This window comes from Sphaerodactylus townsendi, linkage group LG03 (genome assembly GCF_021028975.2).
Source record: "Sphaerodactylus townsendi isolate TG3544 linkage group LG03, MPM_Stown_v2.3, whole genome shotgun sequence".
NCBI lineage: Eukaryota > Metazoa > Chordata > Lepidosauria > Squamata > Sphaerodactylidae > Sphaerodactylus > Sphaerodactylus townsendi.
This window is the reverse complement of record NC_059427.1, coordinates 174,561,075-174,586,511: the sequence shown is the minus strand read 5'-3', so window position 1 is coordinate 174,586,511 and position 25,437 is coordinate 174,561,075. Positions and strand designations below refer to the sequence as shown.

The 25,437-nt window shown below is 47.1% G+C and overlaps 1 protein-coding gene across 14 annotated transcripts in view; it reads right to left on the bottom strand.

Moving 5' to 3' along the window:
• IKZF4 (IKAROS family zinc finger 4) overlaps window positions 1-25,437 on the bottom strand; it is a 96,408-nt gene that overhangs the window by 40,245 nt on the left and 30,726 nt on the right. For 4 of the 14 annotated variants that reach the window (XR_007243835.1, XR_007243836.1, XM_048488563.1 and 1 more), the window contains exons 2-3: window positions 25,304-25,355; window positions 6,250-6,390 (exon numbers count right to left, since the gene is read on the bottom strand). The exons of 2 other annotated variants lie outside the window; for them this stretch is intronic. Coding sequence is in view for 10 of the 12 variants with exons in the window: in XM_048488563.1 (XP_048344520.1) it covers window positions 6,250-6,390; window positions 25,304-25,343 (181 nt within the window). In the remaining 2 variants the exon portion in view is untranslated. Of the gene's footprint in view, window positions 1-6,249; window positions 6,391-25,303; window positions 25,359-25,437 lie in introns of all 14 variants that reach the window. 8 more of the 14 variants (XM_048488561.1, XM_048488562.1, XM_048488564.1 and 5 more) reach the window with 5 other exon arrangements.

Genomic DNA, 25,437 nt, shown 5'->3' with positions numbered 1-25,437 from the left:
TGATACCTGCCAAGTTTGGTAAAGTTTGGTTCAGGGTGTTCAAAGTTCTGGACCCCCAAAGGGGTGCCCCCATCACCCATTGTTTCCAATGGGAGATAATAGTAGATGGGGCTACATTTTGAGGGTCCATAACTTTGGACCCCTTGAATCAAGCTTCACTAAACCTGGGTGGTATCATCAGGATAATTTCTTGCTGATACCATCCAGGTTTGGTGATGTTTGGTTCAGGGAGTCCAAACTTATGGACCCCCAAAGTGGGTGCTCCCATCCCCCATTGTTTCCAATGGAAGCTAATAGTAGAGGGGGCTATCCTTTTGAGGGTCCATAACTTTGGACCCCCTGAACCAAACTTCACCAAACCTGAATGGTATCATCAGGAGGGTCTCCTAAAGATACTCTGAAATGTTGGAACTGCTAACATAAACATTCCTTCCCTGACAGGTTGTGTGAATGTCCCTTCTAAAGTGACACCTGCCATGTGCAATTTTAAAAATATGTACACTAAAAATAATGAACTATTCTTTTAAAAAGCAGGGTAGTTTTGAGTCACAGTGAACAGGCATGTTCATTCCAGTTTTTATTGTGAGATCCATTGTTTAAAACCCTTCCTTACAAAAAAGCTAAGGTTTTTGTACTTTTACAGTTATTGTTGATACCATATTGTTCTTGTTGACCCTCTTTTCCACTTACAGAGCTAGTTTACGGTTTTTCTTTGAAATAAATATTCAAAAACATTTAACCTACTGATGCCTCAATTGATGCTGCATTTCCCACCCTCGACTTATACGCGAGTCAATAAGTTTTCCCAGTTTTTTGTGGTAAAATTAGGTGCCTCGACTTATATGCGGGTCGACTTATACACGAGTATATACAGTAAATAAATCTCCTTCATTATTTACATACACCTCCGGCTTCAGTGATCTCAGTGTTCTACTTGTTTGTCACAAAACCTACCTCATAGGGGCAAACTCAAAGCCTTTACATTTGCTACCCTACAAATATCTTGTAACTGAGGGGAAGGTTTACCGTTCTAAACTAACGTGGTTTCCCAAAATCATAAGAGTGGGCCCCTTCAGTTGGTAAAAGAGGCCTGTCACAGCCCCCTCATTTTAAATTAATTTACGCATGCTAGCCAGAGACCTCAGAATTGACTTTCTCCATAAGCATCTCAAAAACACAGTGAATTACAAATGCTTTGAAGAGGCCAGCCAACACCTACAGGGTCACATGCCAACACATCTGGGGTCACCCCCTTGTACCAACAACTAGGGGGTCACATGATATAAACAGGACAGGGGGACTTCACATCCTGTCTCCACATTAACAGGAGTGCCAGAGAAGAATTCGCTTTTTTAATAGCTATTATTCAGCGAACCCTTCTGTTCTAGGGTGAATGCCTAGTTGTTCTTAGAAAAAAAGGGGGACAATGGAATGATCCAAGCTGAATACTTTAGACAAGTTTGAGGTCAAAAACGACCCATTCGATACTCACCGTGAAGGGGTCTTCTCATGGGTGGTCGGGGGCCGTCTTGTGGGTTATTCACCGCTACTCGTCAATGAGGCAGGAAGAAGCTTTTGGTCACTTCCTGTAGTTGGTCGTGGCCATCTTAACTCCAGTATCTGACTAGGCCGAGACACCAAGCTCCACATTACGAAAACAGAACATATAAACGAACAACTACAACAAGCAAACCAGAACATGGAAGGGACCAAATTCTAGAACCTATTAAATAGCCTATTAAAAAACATAACGTTTCTGATTAGCCCTATACTAGGGAGTAGAACACTGTCCTTGGAGAAGAGCGAGAACAGGGAGGGTCAAGACGGCCCCCAACCACCCATGAGAAGACCCCTTCACGGTGAGTATCCAATGGGTCGTTCTCATGGATGGTGGGGGGCGTCTTGTGGGTACTCCCCAAGCAGTGACCCCTTAGGGCGGGTTCCGCTAATCTCCAATGACATGCTCCAGGACTCTCCTCCCGAAGGAGGCCTGGACCGCGTCTATTGAGGACAGCCTGTAGTGGCGCACGAAGGAACAGGGTGAAGCCCAGGTGGCCGCCCTACATATCTGTTCCAGCGGAACATGTTTGAAAAGTGCAGCATTGGAGGCTGCACTCCTGGTAGAGTGTGCCATAATCCCCTCGGGAACGGGCAGTTGTTTTGCCTTATGCGCCTCTATAATACACGCTTTAATATTCGCACTGATGGCTACAGTGGACATGGTCTCGCCTAATCGGGGCGGAGCCACATTGATGAACAGGGCCTCAGACTTACGGAACTGCTCCGTGCGGATGAGGAAAGCCTTAAGGGAACGACGCACATCCAAGTGATGCCGTAAGCGTTCCCTTGGATGCACAGGCTTTGGCCAGAAGTTCGGTAGGACTATCTCCTGGAGCAGGTGGAACCCTGATGCCATCTTTGGCCTGAAAGAGGGATCCAACTTAAGCACCACCCTGTCAGGGAAGAAAAGACAAAGGTTAGGATTTGTCGAGAGGGCCCTAATCTCTGAAGCCCTTCTAGCAGAAGTGATGGCGACTAAAAGGAGCAGCTTCATCCTGAGCCAACGCAAATGATGGACTGCACAGGCTCAAAGGGGGACTTAGTCAAAGCATCCAAGGCTGTATGTAGCCGCCAGGAGGGAAACCGATGCTGTACCTGGCCCTGCGACTGTTGTACCCCCTTGAGAAACTGCAAGACATCTGGATGCCTGGTGATGGGGCACCCCTGAACGTGTGGTAAGACTGTCGCCAAGGCCGCCAGCTGCCGGCGCAGGGTGAAGCTGCGCAGGCCCCTGGCGAAACCCTCCTGCAAAAATCTGAGGATGTTGGGCATGGAGGGACATTCCGGCTGAAGACGCTTGCGCCTACACCATCTGACGAAGGCCTTCCAGGAGGCATTATAGATTTTAATGGTGGCCCTACGTCTGGCTGCAACGATGGTATCCACAACTGCCTTGGGATAACCCTTATTTCTCAGCAGCCGCCTCTCAAGCGCCAGGTGGTCAGCTTGAGCCAACCTGGATCCGGATGAAGGAGGGGCCCCTGGGATAACAGGTCGGGAATGACCAGGAGATGGAATGCCAGGGCACTCGCTAACTCCCGGAGAACAGAGTACCAGGACCTCCTGGGCCAGTCTGGTGCCACCAGGAGGATCTCCCTTCTCTCTAACTGTACCCTCTGGAGTAGCCTGTGTAAGGGAGGCAGCGGAGGAAAGGCATAGAGAAGACCCTCCGGCCAGACTGAGGACAGAACATCCTTGGACATGGCCCTCGGATGGTAAAACCAAGTGATGAAGCAGTCTAGCTGAGCATTCTGAGAAGAGGCGAATAAATTCACCTTCGGGACCCCTAGCCTCTGGGTGATCAGCCTGAAAATCTCCGGCTTGAGCCTCCATTCTGCACTGGACTCCCTGGACCAACTGAGCCAGTCCACCTCGATATTCAGGCATCCCCTGATGTGGACCGCATGCAGAGATGCCAAGTTGCTCTCTGCCCATCTGAGGATGTGGAATGCTTCCCTGTTCAGCTGTGAGGACCTGGACCCCCCATGGTGGTTTATGTATGCCATGGCCGAGGTGTTGTCGGTGTGAACCACCACGTGCTTCTTCTGGACCAGGGGTCTGAAGGCTCTCAGGGCTAATAGGATTGCCCTGACCTCCAGAATGTTGATGGGGAGGGCTGCAGCCTCCCTTGACCACGTCCCCTGGGCCAAGTGCATTTCTAGTTTGGCGCCCCAGCCCATTAGGCTGGCATCCGAGAAGATGTGCAGTTGATGGGGCGCTGCAAAGGACTTCCCCCCGCTCAGATTGCTCGCTACCAGCCACCAACGAAGGCTGAGGCGGACCGATGGAGAGAGTGGCAACAGACAATCTCTTTTGCAGATGATGCGCTGGGAGTGAGGTCGAAGGAAGGTCTGAAGCGCCCTTGCATTTGTTCAGTCCCCCTGCCCATGAAACTGCCAAGCACCAGACAAACACGCACACTGGGGATGACGAGACTCACAAGGAACAGGAAAAAACACAGTTGGTAAGGGTAGAAAGGAAGCCAAATCTTCTCAGCTAAAGGAGCCTGCCGAAATTGCTGCACTCATTGACGAGGCAGGAAGATACTGGGGTTAAGATGGCCACGACCAACTACAGGAAGTGACCAAAAGCTTCTTCCTGCCTCATTGACGAGTAGCGGTGAATAACCCACAAGACGGCCCCCACCATCCATGAGAACAAAAGTCACAATTTAACCTTTGCTTTTTGGAGGTCAGGACAGAGGCAGGCCAAGATAAAATGTAGAACTGACTCCCAACATGGTACATTAACTAAAAGCGATATGTGGTTTGGGAGGCCTTTGACAGGGAACACCACTGAAGCATGTCTGTCATACTTCATGCCAGAGTGTAGTAAGAACGTATTCTTGGATGGGGAGGAGAGAACTGGGAGTTTAGGGCTGTAAAAATCCTATTCACCAACGCCATCGTGAAGATATAGCACACGGTAACACTTTCGTGCACAAATACAAAGCTAAAGCCTATTCGTCAGGGCTGGAGCTACCCAGATAGATTGAGGCTTGCTGGACTTTGATGTTTTCCCATCCCCTGGGAATGAGTTTCTTTCTCTTTTTCTCCTGGCCAGAGAGCTGGCTATTGTTCAGCAATCTTCCTTACAGAACCAAAGGCAGTGTCTGGTTGAGCTGGCAAAACAGGTTATGTAATGCTCCTACTCCGCTGGGGCATGAGTTTGCTGTAGGAACCAGCTGTGAAATCAAGTCTGATCAGAAGCAACGGCATCAGCCGGTGTATCCCTGTTAAAGGGGAAGATATTTGGTTCCTGTTTGTTCAGTCCATGTGCTAAATTCCTTTCAAGCTACGCCGGACCAGCTTGTTCCCCGCAACACACTGGGTGTGCTACAGGGACTTCTGAACATTCCATTCCAAACACTGGATTCCACTCCGGCATTTCCAACCCAACACTGGACATGAGCTGTTCCCCCTGCCCGTGTTTAAGATCAGGAAGGCATGGCTGGTCAATGCTAACAGCTTTTAGAAACATCATGGGACCAGTGTTCCTGGAGACCAGCCTGAGAATCCTGCCTTGATTCTGCAATTTGGTGGCTTCTTGTGTTTGTGAAGAATTTGGAAGGAACAGAAATTTACAGGATATTTGTTTGTTTGTTTGTTAAATTTGATAGACCGCCCTATCCCAAAAGGGCTCAGGGCGATGTACAGTAAAACAAATCATAACATAACACAATATAACAATTTAAAAAACACTCTATAGCCATAAAAAACAGTAGCAGCATAATATAACATCCAACCCCGCATTAAGGGACACCCGGACCCCTCCCTCCCCCCCTCTCTGGGAGGGGATTGGCAGATCGCCGTAGATGGTGCGCCCTGTTGGTACATGGGCATCAAGGGCATCAGGACATCAGAAGGGGGCAGACAATCCACAGCTAGCCTCTCCAAAAGCCCGGTGGAACAACTCAGTCTTACAGACCCTGTGGAACTCCCCAAGGTCCCTCAGGGCCCTAACACACAGGTGTCAAACTCGTGGCCCTCCAGATGTTATGGACTACTGATGCTGGCAGGGGATGCTACAGTTCCCATCATCCAATGATGCTGGCAGGGGATCATGGGAACTGTAGTCCACAACATCTGGAGGGCCACGAGTTTGACACCTGTGCCCTAACAGATGGCGGAAGTGTTTTCCACCAGGCAGGGGCCAGGGCAGAGAAAGCCCTGGCCCGGGTGGAGGCTAGTGGCATCATTAATTCCAGCATGAGATGCCCGAGGTTACAAAATGCAACAGTTCCAAAAACCCATCAGCACAAACATGCCCCTTTTCAACATTCTTCAGATATAGAGGTCTCTCTCAAAGCAGAATCCATGTCTAATTCCTCTGGGTCTGGTACAAACTTGAAACAGTACCCATACACTCCCAATTACAGTCACATAATCTCAAATACTGAAGGGAAAAAAAAACACACGAATAGTCTTTCTGAAGTTATGCAAGCAGTAATGGGTTACAGCCTGGTCCAGATCACTGACACTGATCTGACATAAAGTACATCTGCTTCTAGCTCCACTCCTAGGCCCTGCTCTCGTTTTCCCCCAAAGGCTGCATTTACACGGCCCAGCGACATTTCCACTCTCTCAAACAAAATCCCAGCTCCCAGCCGTTCAGTAGGAGAGGCTCTGATCTTGAGAAACGTTCTTTTCCAATAAGCATTGCACAGCGACTCACACACTAAAATCTCACCTGTAGGTATCTGGAGCAGGTAGGTCATGTACTCACCGCTAAGAGAGCGGATTGGAGAGGAGTGCTGGCTGTTTGGTGTGCTCACTGTGGGCCCCACAATGGTGGAGCTGAACTCCTTTTCCAAAGAAGAATCCCCACTACCTTTAGGAAATAAAAAGAAGCAGGGAGCGCAGGTAACTTTGGGTGCTTTGCAGTAAGAATCCGTCTCAAGAAACAAGCTTATTTCCCCTGTGACTGGAGCTAATGAAAGGCTGGAAGGTGGGGAGCTATTCTATGGTACGTAAGCAGGAGCCAGCCCTTGTGGCTTGCATTTTTTGAAGGAAAATTTGCACACTAGTGCTCTTGGTGATATGTCAACGTGGAAAGAAGAATCCAAAAGTCATATTAAAAATAACCTTAAGGAAGTATTTCTGAATTATGTAATTGGAAGTCAACGATTTAGAAGAAGAAGAAGAGTTTGGATTTATCTCCCAACTTTCTCTCCTGTAAGGAGACTTAAGGTGGCAGACAAGCTCCTTTCCCTTCCTTTCCCCACAACAGACACCTTGTGAGGTGGGTGGGGCTGAGAGAGTTCCAAAGAACTGTGGCCAGCCCAAGGTCACCCAGCAGGAATGTAGGAGTGCGGAAACACGTCTGGTTCACATGTGGTTTCGATTTCGAATACCTTTAATGGCATATAAATAGTTTAAGATTAACTTAGCAAGATAATAACAGCCTTTACAACTTTACAACTTCTGACGAGTTAAAATAACACCATGTAAAAATTTACCCACCGCTTCCAACAGCTCGTAGTTGTGGCTGTTTAAAAGATATATAACTTTCTGTTTATCTGTAATGCCTTCACTTCCATGCAGGAAGGGGATTATGTGCTTCTTCCTACCTATCTCATAAAAAGGACAATTCAACAGCATATGAGATACTGTTTCCACAGAACCCATGCCACACGGGCATTTCCTTACTTTATGTGGGATTCCAAGGTGGCGTCCAAGGCTAAAGGAAGAAGGCAGGGCATTACACCTAGCAAGGTGATTGCTCTACGCCACCGGGCCTCAACCAGGAGATAAAGGTACTGGGCTACAATTAATCTATCCACAGGTATTCCCAGAGAATATGTGGTACAGGTTTAATGGGTTGCCTTTCCCTGAACAAAGTATCAGCACATCCCCTTGCTGAGAACGGCTGGCGCATAAGGAATCAGATCACAGATCCTTCTTTCACTGCTGATGGAGCAAGAACCTGATCGGGACTGAGAAGATACAAGACACATGGTCGGGAGATAAAGCTAATTCACTCAGATTCGAATGGCACCTCTGTAACGTTTAAGAGGCTAACATGGCAACACTTACAGGACGGTACAGGTTTAACACGAATTGCTAAAATTAGACCAGCTCATTCAGGTTTTTAAATAATTCGGGTACTGCCACTTGGGGGTTGCTCAAAATATCTCTCCTGACATGGCAGTTGCAGGAAAAATGGATTTTCACTTAGAATCACTATCATAAATAAGGCCAGGTATACATATGGGTTTTGCTGGGGTAGGCTTCACAGACAAAATAATGTGCGTCGTTAATAAAGCATCTTGCAGAAATCTCCAAGAACAGTGTTGACAGAGCAGCCAACACAATTAGTTTTCAGAAAGACTGAGACTGCCAAATCCACCCTCAGGATGACAACGTTAAAGCGTATTCATTTCATACACATTCTGAATATGGATAACTCTCGTTTCACTGCGGCTGCTTCCCACAGAAAGGGCACATACGCCAAAGTCTACGCATGGCATCTCCTTAGAGACTGTCCCCCCCCCCATTTTGTCCCATTTGGCTTTACGTACCCAACCCAACTTAAACATTTGTGCTGATGTACCCGCCTCCAACTCCAGCCACTCAATGTTGATCTAACACACCTTGCAATATTGTGCGGATGCAAAATTGTGTTGACAAGTTCCATCAAAAACCCTCACTTCCTGGTGCACAGTCTTAGGGGTCTGCAACCTGTGGCTCTCCACATGTTCATGGACTACAATTCCCATCAGCCTCTGCCAGCATGGCCAATTGGCCAATGCTGGCAAGGGCTGATGGGAATTGTAGTCCATGAACATCTGGAGAGCCACAGGTTGCAGATCCCTGGCTTAGGCAGTTATCTTCAGTTCATCTTCCAAGATTTCACAACATGTTTAGTTTCCAAGGCCTACCTACCCTTAGATTCAGGACTCAAAAAACCCAAAACACCGTTCACAAACTTTCTTGGTCCTTGTGTGCCTTTTCTCACACAGCACGTACCCCGATGCTCCTAAGGTTTTTGAATGTCTTGGATTTAACATTCACACTCGTGTCTTAAAAAACGCTTACGGGGACCCATGCTTCCAGAGCGCTGCCACAGGTGCTCCAACCTCTAGAATTCCCTTCAAACCATTCATATCAGAATTCACCAAATGGAAAATTCCGTTGTCAGGCTCTCCAATGGGAAGCCAACATAGGAATTACCTTACTCAAGACACATGAATGTGTAACCCCTATGTTCAGAATGGGTTGACCCAGAAAGGGGTGGAGACTCAAAGCAGGAGAAGGCTGCAAAAACTGGTGAAGTTGGAGGAAGCAAGGCTACCAGGCTGGGACCTTGATTTAATTCTTTATAAGCTCTTAACACCTCGTTTAAGGTAACTGCAAAGTTGTTGGGAACTAGTGGGAAGGGAGTTGTTTATTTTTGCTATATTTGTAAATGTTAGAATTTATTGTTTCAGGGCTTGCTATGTATGTAGTTGATGGGAGTTCGTTTGGGGACCTTCATCATTTTGGATCCCATTCACCAAGCCTCTGAAGTCTTCATAAGCCAACCACCAGCAGGAAGAATTGGACTTGGCATTTATCAGTAGATTGTCAAGATAAGGACTTGAAATGCAACCTAGAAGGACTGTAAATTGTTAATGTTAAATGTTAATGTTAAAAGTGTTATTTGTTAAGGAAGTAAACCATTTTGTTTTAAAATTTAGTACTTTGCAACTCCTTCCAAGTTCTGCCCCACAGAACCCACAGTTAGAGGTTACACATGCACCAATGGAGAAAGCACTTTTCACTAATTACCCCCTCAAGCTGCTGCAGGGGCCCTTCAGTTCTGCCCGGGCTGCTCTTGGGGGATTCTGTCCCTCAACAATGGCACGCCAGGGGGCATTTCAGGCTGCCCCATGAGTAGAGGAGCAAGGGGAGTCATGCTTCCCCGCACAGAATCTAGACAGGATACAAGTAGGGTTGTCAGCTCCAGGTTTATCTATTTAATTTTTTAATTACATTTCTAAGCCACCCTTCCCCTTATGGGCTCAGGGTGGCTTGCAACATCGAAAGCCACAATTTAAAACCATCACACTTCACAGTTTACACCCAACCACGAATGGAAACCAGTAATCCAAGATGGCGCTAATATCCTTTACAATAAATAACCCTAGCCCCGTGGTGGTGAACCTTTGGCACTCCAGATGTTATGGACTACAATTCCCATCAGCCCCTGCCAGCATGGCCAATTGGCCATGCTGGCAGAGGCTGATGGGAATTGTAGTCCATAACATCTGGAGTGCCAAAGGTTCGCCACCACTGCCCTAGCCTAACCCTGTTAAAATTACACTGAAGGGACTCTACTAAAACTCCACTGAGGGGACAGAGAGGAGGGGGGCCACTAGGTGGTAACCGCCATAGCGGTCTCGACCATAAGCCTGGTGGAACAGCTCCGTCTCACAGACCCTGCGGAACTGCATTAGGTCTTGCGGGGCTCTGGTCTCACTGACTAGACTAGTGATGGCGAACCTTTTTGAGACCGAGTGCCCAAATTGCAACCCAAACCCCACTTATTTATCGCAACGTGCCAACCCGGCAATTTAACCTGAATGCTGAGGTTTTAGTTTAGAAAAAAATGGTTGGCTCCCTCTTCCTCCGCCCCACCCGCTCGAGCAGGACCAGCCTGCTCTAGCCTCCAGCAAGTCCCGTGCAAACCGCTCTGTGCCTCTCTAGCATCTCTGCCTCTTCTGCGCGCCCCCCCCCCCCCAGGAGGAAGCCACCTGGAGCACAGGCACCAGGCCCGCCAGCTGAGTCCTCCCTGCTCACCGCGGTGCGCGCACGTCGTGCTCAGTGGCCCAGGCCAGCCTAGGGGTGTGTGTGTGTGTGGGGTGATTTTCCGCCCCCCACATGATGAACTCCGTGTGTGCGTGCCCACAGAGAGGGCTCCGAGTGCCACCTCTGGCACCCATGCCATAGGTTCATCATCACTGGACTAGACAGAGCATTCCACCAGGCAGGAGCCAGAGCTGAGGAAGCCCGGCCCCTGGTTAAGACCAAGATGATCTCTTTCAGGCCAGGGACCACTAGCAAGTTATTTGCTGAATGTAATGCCCATTGGGGAGAGGACGTCCCGCAGATATGATGGCCCCAGACCATTTAGGGCTTCAAAGGTAAGCACCAAAACCTTGAATATGATTTGATACTCCACTCGCAGCCAATGCAGCTGGCGGAGCACAGGCTGTATATAAGAACATAAGAAAGAGCCTGCTGGATCAGACCAGAGTCCATCTAGTCCAGCACTCTGCTATTTGCAGTGGCCCACCAGGTGCCTTTGGGAGCTCGCATGCAGGAGGTGAAAGCAATGGCCTTCTGCTGCTCCCGAGCACCTGGTCTGCTAAGGCATTTGCAATCTCAGATCAAGGAGGATCAAGATTGGTAGCCATAGATCGACTTTTCCTCCATAAATCTGTCCAAGCCCCTTTTAAAGCTATCCAGGTGAGTGGCCATCGCCACCTCCTGTGGCAGCATATTCCAAACACCAATCATGCGTTGCGTGAAGAAATGTTTCCTTTTATTAGTCCTAATTCTTCCCCCCATGGGGTCCCCGTAAGGACCCGCGCTGCCACATTTTGTACGAGTTGGTGTTTCCGAAGCAGACCCAAGGTTGGGAAATTCCTGCAGATGGGAGGGTGAAGCCTGGGGAGGGAGGGATTTGGGATGGAGCTCGGGAGGGATGTGACTGAGTCCCTCCAAAGGCCCTTTTCTCCAGAAGACTTGAGTTCTGTGGTCTGGAGATTTGTGGTAATTCTGAGAGAACTCCAGGCCCCACCTGGAGGCCGGGCAGCCCCAGAACAACCCCCCCAACAAGTGTGCTCCGTAACATCCCACTTTCAGCTCAGACAAAATGACCATTAAAGACTCAAGAGCAGCTGGTGGGTAAAGTCAGTGGCTGTTCGCCATTACGGAAAACAAGATAAGGGACCCAGCCTGAAAGCGGCGGGGAGCTCAGCCAGTACAATGGAAATCGAGCTGAAGGCAGTTCCGTAAATGGGGCTATATTACCTGGGACACTGTCGGGCCTTCTTCACAGAAGGTTTTTAAAAAGACTGCAAGCGCAGCTTAGTTCCTACCCAGGTGGTAAACGTGGGTCTGAACAGTGCTGCGACAGACTTCAGGAGGAAGTTCATGTAATTGAATGCTCTTTTCAGTTAACTAGCCCATCAGCTGGAACACAAAACTGGAATCCTTCTCTCTGACCTCAAATTTATGTGAACAACCCTCCCCGTTTTTGTATTAGGAAGCATTCAGCCATGAGCGCTTCTGTACAGTTTGAAATGGCTGTACACACACAGGGTTACACCTCAGTGAATAAATCCAGCCTCAGTGCAAGCATTAGATGTTTTTCAGTATTTTAACCACCAGGGAAGGTAATGTGGACATCAGAGAAGCGGGACACTTTGTCTGGATACACAAAGAATGCCAGTTCTTTCCCTGCAAGTGAATTCCTTCTTCCCAACTTCAATTCCTGTGTCCCGTAACTGAAAGGTACTTCTAGATGGGCAGCCGTTGTGAGCAAAGATGTGGCCGCCGGGTAGCAGGGCTAGCGCAGGTCACACTGCCGCAGTGAAGAAAAGACAAGTCGCGCCAACCATCTTTTGCGCTCCTTGGTACCTGCTTGGGAAATAACTCCCCCCTGTGCAGTTCCTGTTTAGCACACTTCTGTATAAGCTCTAGCAACAGAACTAATATCTGAAGAAAAATCTTACCAGTGACACTTCAGTTATTTCCTTTTTAATCGGAACAATTTTGTAATAGTCATGCTCAGCTCAACAGATTCCAGCATTTACCAGGATATGAAAGAACACTGCTCCGAAGCAGTTGCATTTAAGTTTAACATAAGCATGGCACACTGCTTCTGCCTTTTTAAGTTTTTCAAAGATAACCCCCTCTTCTCCCTCAGGTGCCAGAGCATGAAACCCTGAAAGCCCTCTCAACTTTCCCCTTAACCCTTCCATCTGTTAGACCAGGGGTCTGCAACCTGCAGCTCTCCAGATGTTCATGGACTACAATTCCAATCAGCCCCTGCCAGCCTGGCAGGGTCTGATGGGATTTGTAGTCCATGAACATCTGGAGAGCCGCAGGTTGCAGACCCCTGTGTTAGACAATTAAACAGGGAGGTTTCCGACGTGCTAAACCTAAGCGGTGGCCGGAAGTGGACACGCTCCATACAGATATTAAACGGGATTTTTTAGAAGTTAAAAAGATAAATATGGTTAAGCCTAATAAAGCAAGCTGGTAACTACAAACGTCATCACAGTAAATGAAGTACCACAGACTCAGACCAAGCATTTGTTGCCAGCATGCACCGTGAATTTGGGCCCCTGCCTTTCCCCAGGCTTAAGCAAAATATAGCCAGAAGAAGAAGAGGAAGAGTTTGGATTTATAACCCACCTTTCTGTCCTGTAAGGAGACTCAAGGTGGCTTACAAGCTGCTTTCCTTTCCTCTCCCAACAACAGACACCTTGTACGGCAGGTGGGGCTGAAAGAGCTCCGAAGAACTGTGACTAGCCCAAGGTCACCCAGCAGGAGTGCAGAAACACACCTGGTTCACCAGATAAGCCTCTGCCACTCAGGTGGAGGAAAGGGGAATCAAACCCGGTTCTCCAGATTAGGATCCACCTGCTCTTAAACACTACACCACGCTGGCTCAGGACCACAAAAAGGGAAGCCCTTAACCTAGCCTGTCCAACCCAGACTGCTCTTATCCTGCCCTTTTTGTTGTTCACCCAAATCCAATCACCTGCAGTAACATTTCAGGCAGCTTCTATTCCCCCACCCCACCCCTCGCACAGATGAGGGGATTCCAGAGATCCATTCATCTGCATCTAAAGTAACTACCTCTGCTGCTCTTCTGCAGGGCAACGAGAAACACCCCGCCCGCCCTAACTGGCACCAAGTGTAAATAAAAACAGAAACGGCGTGGTGTTATTTCAGACCGCTCCCCTTCCCCCTTAAACTTACATGATTCTATCTTGCTGAAGATACCCTGGAGTGTTATCACAGCCTTGGAAATGGCACTGGAATAAAGGCTGTGAGTGTGTGTGGCTGCATCTCGGCAGCAGGGTGAAATCAGCCGCTCACCTTCCAGGAAGAAGAGATTCCTGGAAGTGAGAGAAACGGCTGTCATTTTACAGTCAAGAGGCACGGTTCGAGCAGGAATCCATACGGCTGCAAGCGTCCCCTTTTCACTGAGATCCAGGCTCTCTCGCCTATTGCTTTTGTGCTTGCATCCTAAAATAGAGCCATCGGCTACAGGGTGGCATCCTTTCAGTACAATTTTTTAAACAAAAAAAATACAACAATGAACACACACACACATTGACGTAGCTAGACAGGGCAAGGAGGTCTGTGTAAAACGCCACTGTTGCTGTCCGCCCCACGTCACTTTGGCAACAGAAAGGGATGCTTCACCGTTAAAGGACATGTTGCTCTGGAGAGGCAAGAGCTCCCGTCAAGAGCTTTTAACCGTCCAGAAAACTGACAGCAAGAACTGCGCGAGTACAACGAAATCGCCTCCATCGGCGTTTCATTGAGAAAAAAAAACATTCTATCAGCAATTGCTCCACGCTTGGCACAACCGTTTCATCCTGTAATAATAAAGCACCCGCGCCCCTTTGTCTGATGGATTTCTCCTGGCCAAAAGGTAGCCAGGTTAAAAGCCCGATGTGCCTGATTAACGTAAAGAACAGGTTTCATCTGAATATTTTCTAGTTGTGGTGCAAATTGAGGGGATGGGTAGGGGTGGGGGAGAACAAACCTGTTCTTGGATACATAAAGCACCAACTGATGAAGGATGCGATCCTGATCTTTGGGCAGACAGCTCTCAAGCTACAGTAAATTATTCTTAATAAACCTTTAGGGAAGTAAAAAAACACACACAAGGATCTCCCGTGTGTTTTTCTCCTCTTTTTAAATCTAAAGGGAGACAACTCATGAGTCAAATCCAATTAAATAGGAGTGGGCAACCTATGGTGCTCCAGATGTTCATGGACTTCAATTTCCAATTGGCCATGCTGGCAGGGGCTGATGGGAATTGTATTCCATGAACATCTGGAGCACCATAGGTTGCCCACCTCTGCAAATCTCCACTCCAAAGAATGCCCCCCCTCCCCATTCTGTTTTTTCCCCTAAAAGTTCAATTACTTCCAGGAAAGATACTGCGTGTTTGGTGGGGAGCATAAATTATCTTCTGATTTAAAATATACCCTTTAGCACTCTGTATTTTACAATGGTTTAAGCAAATTTTTAATGAATTTGCATATGAATAGGAATAGTTCTGAAGAAAGGAAAGCACCCTTCACTTTTAAATACTATCCATTTAAGTCTTAGCAAGGCCTAACTGTAGAAGAGGCATCCTGCTGAGTAAGAGAATGCCTCTTCTTGTTTAGATGTTTCACGATTTTAAAAAGGTTATTTTTTCAAAAGTCTGTGGCCTGATTTCTTTTTATTGATTCGTTTCATTTGAATCTAACGGATTGCTCAACTAAACATTTCAAACCTGGTTAATTTCGTGACAGGCTTACGTTTCACTTGAGAAAGTGCTACCCTGCACCCAAAGGAGGGAAAGTTGAACAAATTCCCAGGAGCCAGAACAAAAGTCCCGAAACAAATATTCTGAACTCTAAGCAATGTCATCATCCAGTTTTTCCAAGCTGCAGGGCTAAATCCTTAGGATTTCTCCAACCGTGCCTATGTGTTTACTCCATATCACTGCTGATCTCACATATTCATCAATACTGATCTCCTTCTACCCTGGCAGGTTTATTCTGTAGGATGTATCATTCTTGGTTTCCCCTGGAATCGTTTACACCAGGGTTCTGCAACCTGCGGCTCTCCAGATGTTCATGGATTACAATTCCCATGGCCAATTGGCCATGCTGGTAGGGGATGATGGGATTTGTAGTCCATGAACATCTGGAGAGCCGCAGGTTGCGGAACCCTGATTTACACAATAGGTGTCAAACTTGCAGCCCTCCAGATGTTATGGACTACAGTTCCCATCATCCCCTGGCAAGGGCTGATGGGAACTGTAGTCCATAACATCTGGAGGGCTGCGAGTTTGACACCTATGATTTACCCCAACAGCAAATAGGATCATAAATGACCTGGAAGTAGGGGTGGGTAGCATGGTGGCCAAGTTTGCAGATGATACCAAATTATGTAGGGTGGTGAGAACCACAAAGGATTGCGAAGAGCTCCAAGCGGACCTTGATAAATTAGGTGAGTGGGCTCAGAAATGGCAAATGCAGTTCAATGTAGCAAAATGTAAAGTGATGCACATAGGGCAAAAAATCCAAAACTTCACATATTGCCACGCTTACAGGGGTCAGTGCTATCAGTCACAGACCAGGAAAGGGATTTAGGCGTCTTAGTTGATAGTTCCATCGGAATGTCAACTCAATGCATGGCAGCTGTAAAAAAGGCAAACTCTATGCTGGGGATCATTAGAAAAGGAATTGATAATAAAACTGCAAAGATTGTCATCCCTTATATAAAGCAGTGGTGCGACCGCACTTGGAGTACTGTGTCCAGCGTCTCTGGTCGCCGCATCTCAAAAAGGATATTGAGGAGATAGAAAAAGTGCAGGAGGAAGGGCAACCAAAAGGATGATTGAGGGATTCTGGAGCACCTTCCCTATGAGGAGAGGCTGCAGCCGCTTTGGGACTCTTTAGTTTGGAGAGGAGGCTGCTGAGGGGGGATATGATTGAAGTCTACAAAATTATGCATGGGGTAGAAAATGTTGACAGAGAGAAATTTTTCTCTCTTTCTCACAATACTAGAACCAGGGGGCATGCATTGAAAATGCTGGGGGGAAGAATTAGGACTAATAAAAGGAAACACTTCTTCACGCAACGTGTGATTAGTGTTTGGAATATGCTGCCACAGGAGGTGGTGATGGCCACTAACCTGGATAGCTTTAAAAGGGGCTTGGACAGATTTATGGAGGAGAAGTCGATTTGTGGCTACCAATCTTGATCCTCCTTGATCTGAGATTGCAAATGCCTTAACAGACCAGGTGATCGGGAGCAGCAGCCGCAGAAGGCCGTTGCGTTCACATCCTACATGTGAGCTCCCAAAGGCACGTGGTGGGCCACTGCGAGTAGCAGAGAGCGGGACTAGATGGACTTTGGTCTGATCCAGCTGGCTTGTTCTAATGTTCTTATGTTCTTATGATCAGGTACACTCCAAACATTCTCCTCCTATTCCCTACCCCTCACGCCAGTGAAGAGACAGATTGCTCTGTTTGTGCACACACATGCATACCCCGTGCTGCAAACACAGATTTAAGTGGACATTTGACACACTTCATGTAGGGCTGCCAACTCTGGCTTGGGAAATTCCTGGAGAACTCTAGAGTCTGCAGGTCAGCTGTACTTCTGCGCGATCCAGGCCTCACCTGGACGATGATAACCCTAATTTCAAGGTCTTCAACCTTTTCTACTCGACACTAGTTGAGGCAGGGGGGCATTTGCCAACATTCTGCTGGGAAAGCTGAAGGGGAACTAGAGATGTAAAGGGCGGGGGAGGGGTTAATTCCCACTCCTCCAAGAACTTTCAATTTCTCCACTATAACTGGGAACTTCGAGGGAGAACCAGAAAAACTTTTTGAAATATTATTTTAGAGCGAGTGAAATGTTTAAGACAAAGATCTTGTTGAAATAATATACTTCAACTGTTTACTACAGAAACGGTTTGCCAGTTTCAGTCTCCCCCGCCACTCCCCCCAGATAGCAAAAACTAAGATCTACGTGCTAAGGTAGCATAAGGTGCAGCAATTCATTGTTCTTTCTCACCCTCTGTTTTGCTTAAAGAAATTCCACAAATACGCCAAATTGTATGGTAAGTTTGCCAGGTCTGTGTCGTGGTGGTGGTTTAGAGCTTGGAGAGTTGCCATCTCCATGTTGGGGAACTCCTGGAGATTTTTTTTTGGGAGGGGGGCTGGAGTTTGGAGAGGACAGGGAACTCAGTGAGGTGCAATGCCAAAGAGTCCACCCCCAAAAGTATTCAGTTTCTCCAGGGAAATTAATCTTTGACATCTGAAGCTGTAATTCCAGGGCATCTCCTGGAGGCTACAGTATGATGATGCATTTCATGTTGCAAAAGCAGTAAAATAAGTTTAGGCTTCACAGAAACTACTGCACATTTCAACTGACTCTGAAATTTATTTTTCAAAACCAGGAAAAAAGCATCTTCCACCACCCGGATTTCAAAATCCCTGATAAAGGTATCTCTGCAAGGAACAGACGCTCTTGCAGTTCTTCATGAAGATTCTTTGATTGACTCAGCGGCACCCACGCAACAGTATTTTTCATGATAAGAATAATTTTTTCCTGATAAAGACAAAGATCTTGTCCAAATAATATACTTCAATTGTTTACTACAGAAATGGTTTGCCGGTTTCAGTCTCCCCGGCCACTCCCCCAGAAAGCAAAAACTAAGATCTACGTGTTAAGGTAGCATAAGGTGCAGCAATTCATTGCTCTTTCTCACCCTCTGTTTTGCTTAAAGAAATTCCACAAATATGCCAAACAGTATGGTAGGCAAATGCCCCACTGCCTCAACTAGCATCAAGTAGAAAAGGTTGAAAACCTTGAAACTCGTTTTTTAAAAAAACTGGAACGGATGGAAAAAGAGAGCATCGGAAAGCTGCAAAATGCATGAAGGCATTCCACAGAAGATCTCAGCTGTTCCATAAAAATTCGGCATCAATAAGGGTGTCAAGTGGATTCTGCAATTTGAGCAATCTTGAGAACATTCCTGGTTTTATTAGCCAATTCAAAGATGTAGTGGAAACGGAGTGAAGAATACATTGACGGCTACTGGTGAACTCGCCCCTCTCCTGTGATGTCTCCTTGATGTAGAAATGCCAGCTCCTGGTCGGCAAATACCTGGAGATTTTGGGGGTGGGGCCTGAGGAGGGCAGGGTTGGAGGAGAAGAGGTACTTCAGTGGGGCATGACGCCACACAGTCCACCTTCCAAAGAGGCCATTTTCTCCAGACGAACTGACCCCTGTTGCCTGGAGGTCAGTTGTAATCCCAGGGAATCTCCCGCCACTACCTGGAGGCTGACAATTCTACCTTGATGTCACGCTGAACTCAAAAGCAGCGAGACTCAGTGGAGTCCCAGCCGTTATTCAACAGATTTCAGAGATTTCAGGAATGCCTTGACTGTGTTTTCCTGCATAGCAGGGGGTTGGACTTGATAGCCCTTGGGGTCTCTTCCAACTCTATGATTCTATGACGCTTGCCAGCAGTGAACTAGTCGGTATGTTTCTGGACTCTTGGTAGAAGAAAGGAGCCACATTCATCCATGCTTTCCAAAAATGAATTTAAATAGAAGCCAAGAGGTTGACCAAAGAAGGTTACTGCCCTTGCAGCTAGGACCGCACTCAAATCTATCATTGTTTTAAAGGTGACTAAACACACCTGACTGGACCACTCAAATTCAAACACTCTGATCTCTTGACTATTTCTCCATCTAAAGGGCAAGCCTTTACTTCCCAAGCTGCACTCACCTTCACGGCTCTGTATGGCATACTGATATCACAAATGTAATACTGACAGAGGTTAGTGGAAAAAAGAGATGCTTGTGCAAACCTAAACACAGTGCAGATAAATCCCACCATGGGGACATATTTATATAGTGAACTGGCCCACTTATAGAGATCAGACAACTAACACACGTTTCTCAGTCGCCCTTCATGATCTCCACGTTTGCAAGGTTTCACCTACTCCTGAAATATTTAATTCCACTTCACCCATTGCTTGCCATACCTCATGTATAAGTCGCATCCGAGTATAGAGTCGAGGGGCAACCCAATTTTTACCGCCAAAACTGGGAAACTTTGAGGCTTGATACGTGTAACATAGAGTCGAGGGTGGGAAATGCAGCAGCTCCATGATCAGCTCCTGCACTGCAATCCACTGCAGCTCAACCACGCCCCCTTTTAGCCCCGACCCCTCACTTACCCTTTCCTTTCCCCGCAGGCTCTGAGGCTCGGCTTCAGGGAAGCTGCTGCTCGGGCAGCCTGTCTCTATGACTTTCTTAAAAGGGCAATGTTCCAAAGATTGCTAAAGTTTTTGGCCTGCAGGGGACACAGTTTAAGCTATCTTTGGAGCACTGCCCTTTTATGAAAGTTATAGAGACAGGCTGCCCGAGCAGCAGCTTCCCTGAAGCCGAGCCTCAGAGCCTGCGGGGAAAGGAAAGGGTGAGTGAGTGAGTGAGGGGGACGAGGCACTGCGCGAGTAAGCATTGCAGCTGGGGGCTGACCAAGGTGTGGAAAGGGTGTGGGACCCTCACTCACGTATAAGTCGAGGGGGCATTTTTCAGCCTTAAAAACTCGACTTATACGTGAGTATATACAGTATACCCAAAATTTCTCCCCTCCCTTTCATCCTCACAACAATCCTATGAGGTAGATTAGGCTGGGCATTTGTGCCTGGCCCAGGGATACCCAATCAGCTTCCATGACAAAGTAGGAATCTGACACTCTAATGACTACACCATGCTGGCTCGCTGACAATCCTTCAGCGCCGAGAGGATATTCCTATATTTTAACATAGCTCCTTTTAAAAAAGTTCTGCGCTACAAGCAATCATGGACCACATTTAACCAGTGGCATTTCCTGTACTTTTCAAGCTTACTACTGTCATAGGATGTTCCCACAAATCCTGAGATTGAAAACAATCAATGGCTAAACCTTGATTTGTCTAAAACTATTAGTGCTTTACCTCTTATTCTCAGAATCTGATCCCCAGCAGGCTTCTTGTTATCAAAATCTGCCCTCCCGGGGAGCATTACAAACTTAGCCTTCACCACTCCGGATGATTTAACCTTTCATTCCTTGTGACTGCCAATACGCATTTGGCACTCATTTTGTGTGTTTGATCCCCCCCACAGCCATCAGCAAGCCACAGCCTACTGATTTCTCCAATGTGAACTGCTGTCTTCCCACCATTCTACACTGGCAGGCTTTAGATATCCATGTTCAATTGTTTTTAAATCACATCACGTGAACTTCACCTTGTAGTGATCGTTTTTGTTTTTTTTTTTAAAACGTGGTATTCAAAATATGTGGTATGACTGGGGGACCTGCAAAGATCATTTGATCCCACCAATGTCATTGTAAGTATCCACTTCAGAGTGATCCGGTTGCTTTAAGAGGGTTGGATCCAGCAGAGTCATCAAGAGGAGGAGTGTGGCCGTTTGTTGAACTATCTTTCCTGCAACAGTCCCTTCAGATTCTGCAAAATATGATGCCCAGGATCTGGGACTCATGTAGACAAAAACCAGTGGTGGATCTACAAGGGGACAGGGGCGAGCATGTAAAATTTCCCCCAGCCCCCCCCCTTCCCACGCTTACCTTAGTTCCTTTCCTTTTCTTAGAACTTTTTCAGGCTGAAAAAAATGCTTGTTCATAGAACAGGCTAAAAACGGCCTGAGGAACTACAGTTCCCAGGAGACCTTGGGGCTCACAAGGTCTCTTGGGAAGTATAGTTCCCATCAGGCTGTTTTTCAGCCTGAAAAAGTTCTAGGAAAAGGAAAGGAACTAAGGTAAGTGTGGGAAGGGGGGAGCCGTGGGGGGGGGGGCGCTGCAAGGGGGCCGGGGTGTGTGGAAAATATATACTGCACATCGGGTGCAGTTTGGCCCAGCTATGCCTCTGACAAACACTCATGAAGGTCAGAGGGCTAACCCAATGACAGGAAGGGGAGAGGAGAGGAGCAGAATGAATGTGGCTCCTTTGCCATACTCACTGCAGTTCCCTCCCCAAACCATACAGCCAACAATCTCTGTAAACCCCCCCCCCCCCATCACTGCATGGAACTTCCCAAACACTGAGCAGAACTGAGCTTCCTGGGAGAGATCCCCCTGCCAGGTGGCCCCTTACCTGCACAGCACCAATGCAGTGACTGTGCGACTTACAGGGAACACTGCATACAGCTGTTAGTCCAGCGTGGTGTAGGGGTTAAGAGTGGTGAACTGGGTTTGTTTCCCTGCTCCTCCACATGAGAGTCAGACTATAATCTGCTGAACTGGATTTGCTTCCCTGCTGTGAAGCCTGCTGGATGTTCCCTGCTGTGAAGGCTGGATGACCTTGGTCTACTCACAGTTCTCTCTGAACTCTTTTAATCCCACCTCCTCATAAGGTGTCTGTTGTGGGGAGAGAAAGGGAAAAGGAGTTTGTAAGCTGCTTTGAGTCTTCTTGCAGTCCAGAAAAGCAGGTTATAAATTCAAATCCTTCTTCTTTTTCCCATGCGTCCCAAGATCTCTTTGATAAATTCTCCTAGGGGGTAAAGGGACCGCAGCTAAAATCCGCATCCCTCAGCGTGTTCGGCCGCTGGACCTCTGGATCCAGCGTATTCTGATAAATATTTAACCATTTTCACTGGTATCTGATACTGTTTCCTCCCATTATTTGATACCTGTTGACCTTGTACAGCTTCCTCAAGTCTACTTTGCCCAGGACAAAAAGGTGCTTTGCAGTTGGGATTTATTCTCGAGCAGAGCAGTGAGTCCCATTTATTTATATATATATACGTGTCATCTATTCCCCACTGTTCACACCATGCTGGTGGGAATTGCAGTCCATGAACATCTGGAGCACCGTAGGTTGGCCACCCCTGGTTCATACCAATGAGAAAGCAAAGTGGCTTCACGTCACTCTCCTCTCCTTCATTTTACCTTCACAACAACCCTGAGAGGAAGGTTACTCTGAAACTGGGTGATGGCCCAAGGTCACCCAGCAAGCTTCCATGGCAGCGTTGGGACTTGAACATGGGTTTCCCAGAGGCTAAGCCGGTACTCTAATGACTATACAGCTCTGTCTCTCAGTCAGTCAGTCTGGGAGCTGATGGGTGGGTGCATATATCCAATTAATCCGGATCCTTCCCACAGGTGTGGCCCGAATACAATTAAACTGGCGAACTAATCCCAGCGGTTCTTTTTAATAATTCCTTCCCAGTCCAGTGAAGTCAATATGTTTAAATCAACGCCTTTTAGGTGCAAGTAGCTTTTATTGCCACAACTTGATTTGATTTTGTTGCGGTTCCAATCTAACAAGGTCTCAGACGGAGAAACAAAACCAGATTATGCACCTTAATTCCCAGTTAAGTCTCGTCTTTTTAACAAGTTTTTGGTCAGCATCTGATGCATCAACGCTTTGGAGAGGCTTTTTTTTTTTTGTACTTCTACTCAAACCATTTTCTGCTGCAGGAAACCTACAAACACATGCAAGGAACACTGTTGTTGCCTGACCAGCAGCGTCTTCTCGACGCTTCTGCATTCATCTGCAGTCCTTCACAAGCTCATGTGGATGTAAATCTCACTGAAGGTAGCTGGATTTTGTTCAAGGTTAATACGTATGAGATCACCCTATTTTTGCCTGCTGAAGTCACAACTCCTTCCACGGAAAGGGCCGTCGGCATCGTTAATATTTGCCATAAATATTACTAATATTAGCTATTCTCGGAAGCAATAAAGCCCACCCTTCACCACGAGGATATTCCTGATGTTTCACTCTTAGGTCCCCCTCGTACCTGTTACAGCATCGAACTTTAGCTCACCCCTACATTTAATCTTAAAGAATGACGTCAACAACAGGACAGATTTCAGGAAGGCAAATAAGATGGGCATCAAACTAGCTTTGTGGGTGCACCAGTGCAAAACATCACTCCAGCCTGCAAAGTTATAAAGTACCCATCAATTTAAAGAAATACAATATTCAGACTGTACAAGATAGTTGTAGGTAACCTGCTGACGTATGTGCCAAAGAGTAGCCTTCCAGATCACTCTGTTCAGTACATGGGACCTATTCTGCGCTCAAAGGGAGCTCGCTCCTATTTTATCTGGCCAATCACAGACTGTCAATTTTCCCTCTTTTGTTTAATGGAGTACCAGAATCTCCACCAGTAGATGATGCAGAGCTTTGAAACTCAGGCCAAAAAGGTTGCCCAATCCTGCTCAGACTCTTCCTAATTTGTAACAGGAAAATCCAGCCTAGGGCTAAACCTTCTAGCACATAAGATGACAGCAGAGAGAAGCCACATTTTCCACTACCAGCAGGCTCTGGAAAATAGGTGTACATCCTAACTAAGAATTATTTATAATTGGTCAAGTAATGGAAGGGTAACCCGGGCTACCACAATTTTATCAGACCTTGAAAGTTGAGCAAGGTCCCTCAAGGGTAGTACTTGGATGGAAGACCACCAGGGAAGTCTCAGGTTGCTATGGAGAAGCAGACAAAGGCAAATTGCCTTTCCTTGAAAACCCTATGAGGTTGCTGTGTCGGCTATGGTTAGACGGTAAACATAGAAGACGACTTTGGATTTATATCCCTCCTTTCTCTCCTATAAGGAGACTCAAAGCGGCTTACAAACTCCTTTCCTTTCCTCTCCCCACAACAGACACCTTGTGAGGTAGGTGGGGCTGAGAGAGTTCTGACAGAACTGTGACTAGTCCAAGGTCACCCAGCAGGAATGTAGGAGTGCAGAAACAAATCCGGTTCACCAGATAAGACTCCGCCGCTCATGTGAAGGAGTGGGGAATCAAACCCAGCTTTTCAAATTCTCCACCTGCTCTTAACCACACCGACTCTCCATACATAAGCAGAATTGTTCATGCTTTGGTCTATTGCGCAAAGGTTTGCTCCATGGTAATTACAACAACTTGTAACTGGGAAGCAACATACATGTATTCATACTTTCCAGTTAGCCATATTATCAAACAAACTAATATTGTTTGGCTATGTACTTGAAATGAGGTAGACCACTCAGGAATTATACTTACCTTGGTGAAATGCTGGTTAAATCTGAACAGATGAAGGCCTCCCTCTTCCCTGATTAACTGAACTCTTCTCTACATCTTCCTAATGAAAAATCCCACCAGGCTGAACAACAGTAACCTGGCTGGTGATGGCTTCCATTAAAAGCTGTACGGCGACCCATGAACTGTGGCCTGGAAGAGCCCCACAAAGGTCATTGCATAGTGACTTGGTGGGCACAAGCCCCTCCCTGGATGCACTCTAGAGCACAGCTCTGAGCTCAACGTGGGCAGGGACAGAGGAGGCCACTGCAAAGCTGACCAGAGCAGCAGTGGCATAGTGGTTAAGAGCAGGTGCACTCTAATCTGGAGGAACCTGGTTTGATTCCCTGCTCTGCCGCTTGAGTTGTGGAGGCTTATCTGGGGAATTCAGATTAGCCTGTGCACCCCCACACACGCCAGCTGGGTGACCTTGGGCTAGTCACAGCTTTTCGGAGCTCTCTCAGCCCCACCCACCTCGCAGGGTATTTGTTGTGAGGGAGGAAGGGCAAGGAGATTGTAAGCTCCTTTGAGTCTCCTATAGGAGAGAAAGGGGGGATATAAATCCAACTCTTCTTCTTCTTCTATTCTCTCCGGTGACGGCCAATCATTACCTGCCAGAAAGTAGTAAGTTTTTCCTTCCCATTTCACCACCCCACAAATCCCAGCAAACACTAAGCACAGGGACCGCCTACAGTTGCTAGACCATGTACAGATGGCAACCTTCAAACAGTTGCAGAAGGAACCCGTGTGACCCCCTCAACTCAACCCCTCAGCCACCCTGAAAGGACCAGTGTACAAGTTCAATTGTGACCCAAGGACAGAAGTCTTGCACTGACCTTGGCATACATAATGATGGCACCTCAAAAAAAAAAACTGTATGAAAAAAATATAAACTTAAGTACAGAGAAAGTCAAAATAAGAACATACCGGATATGTAAGAACGCCCATTGCAGTCCTCTATATCCATCTTTAAGACACTCTGCTGAAAAAGAGACAGGCTCTATCAGAACAGTAGATATAAACCAAGGCAGGTCTAAGATTTCCTCCCTCTCTACTGCAGA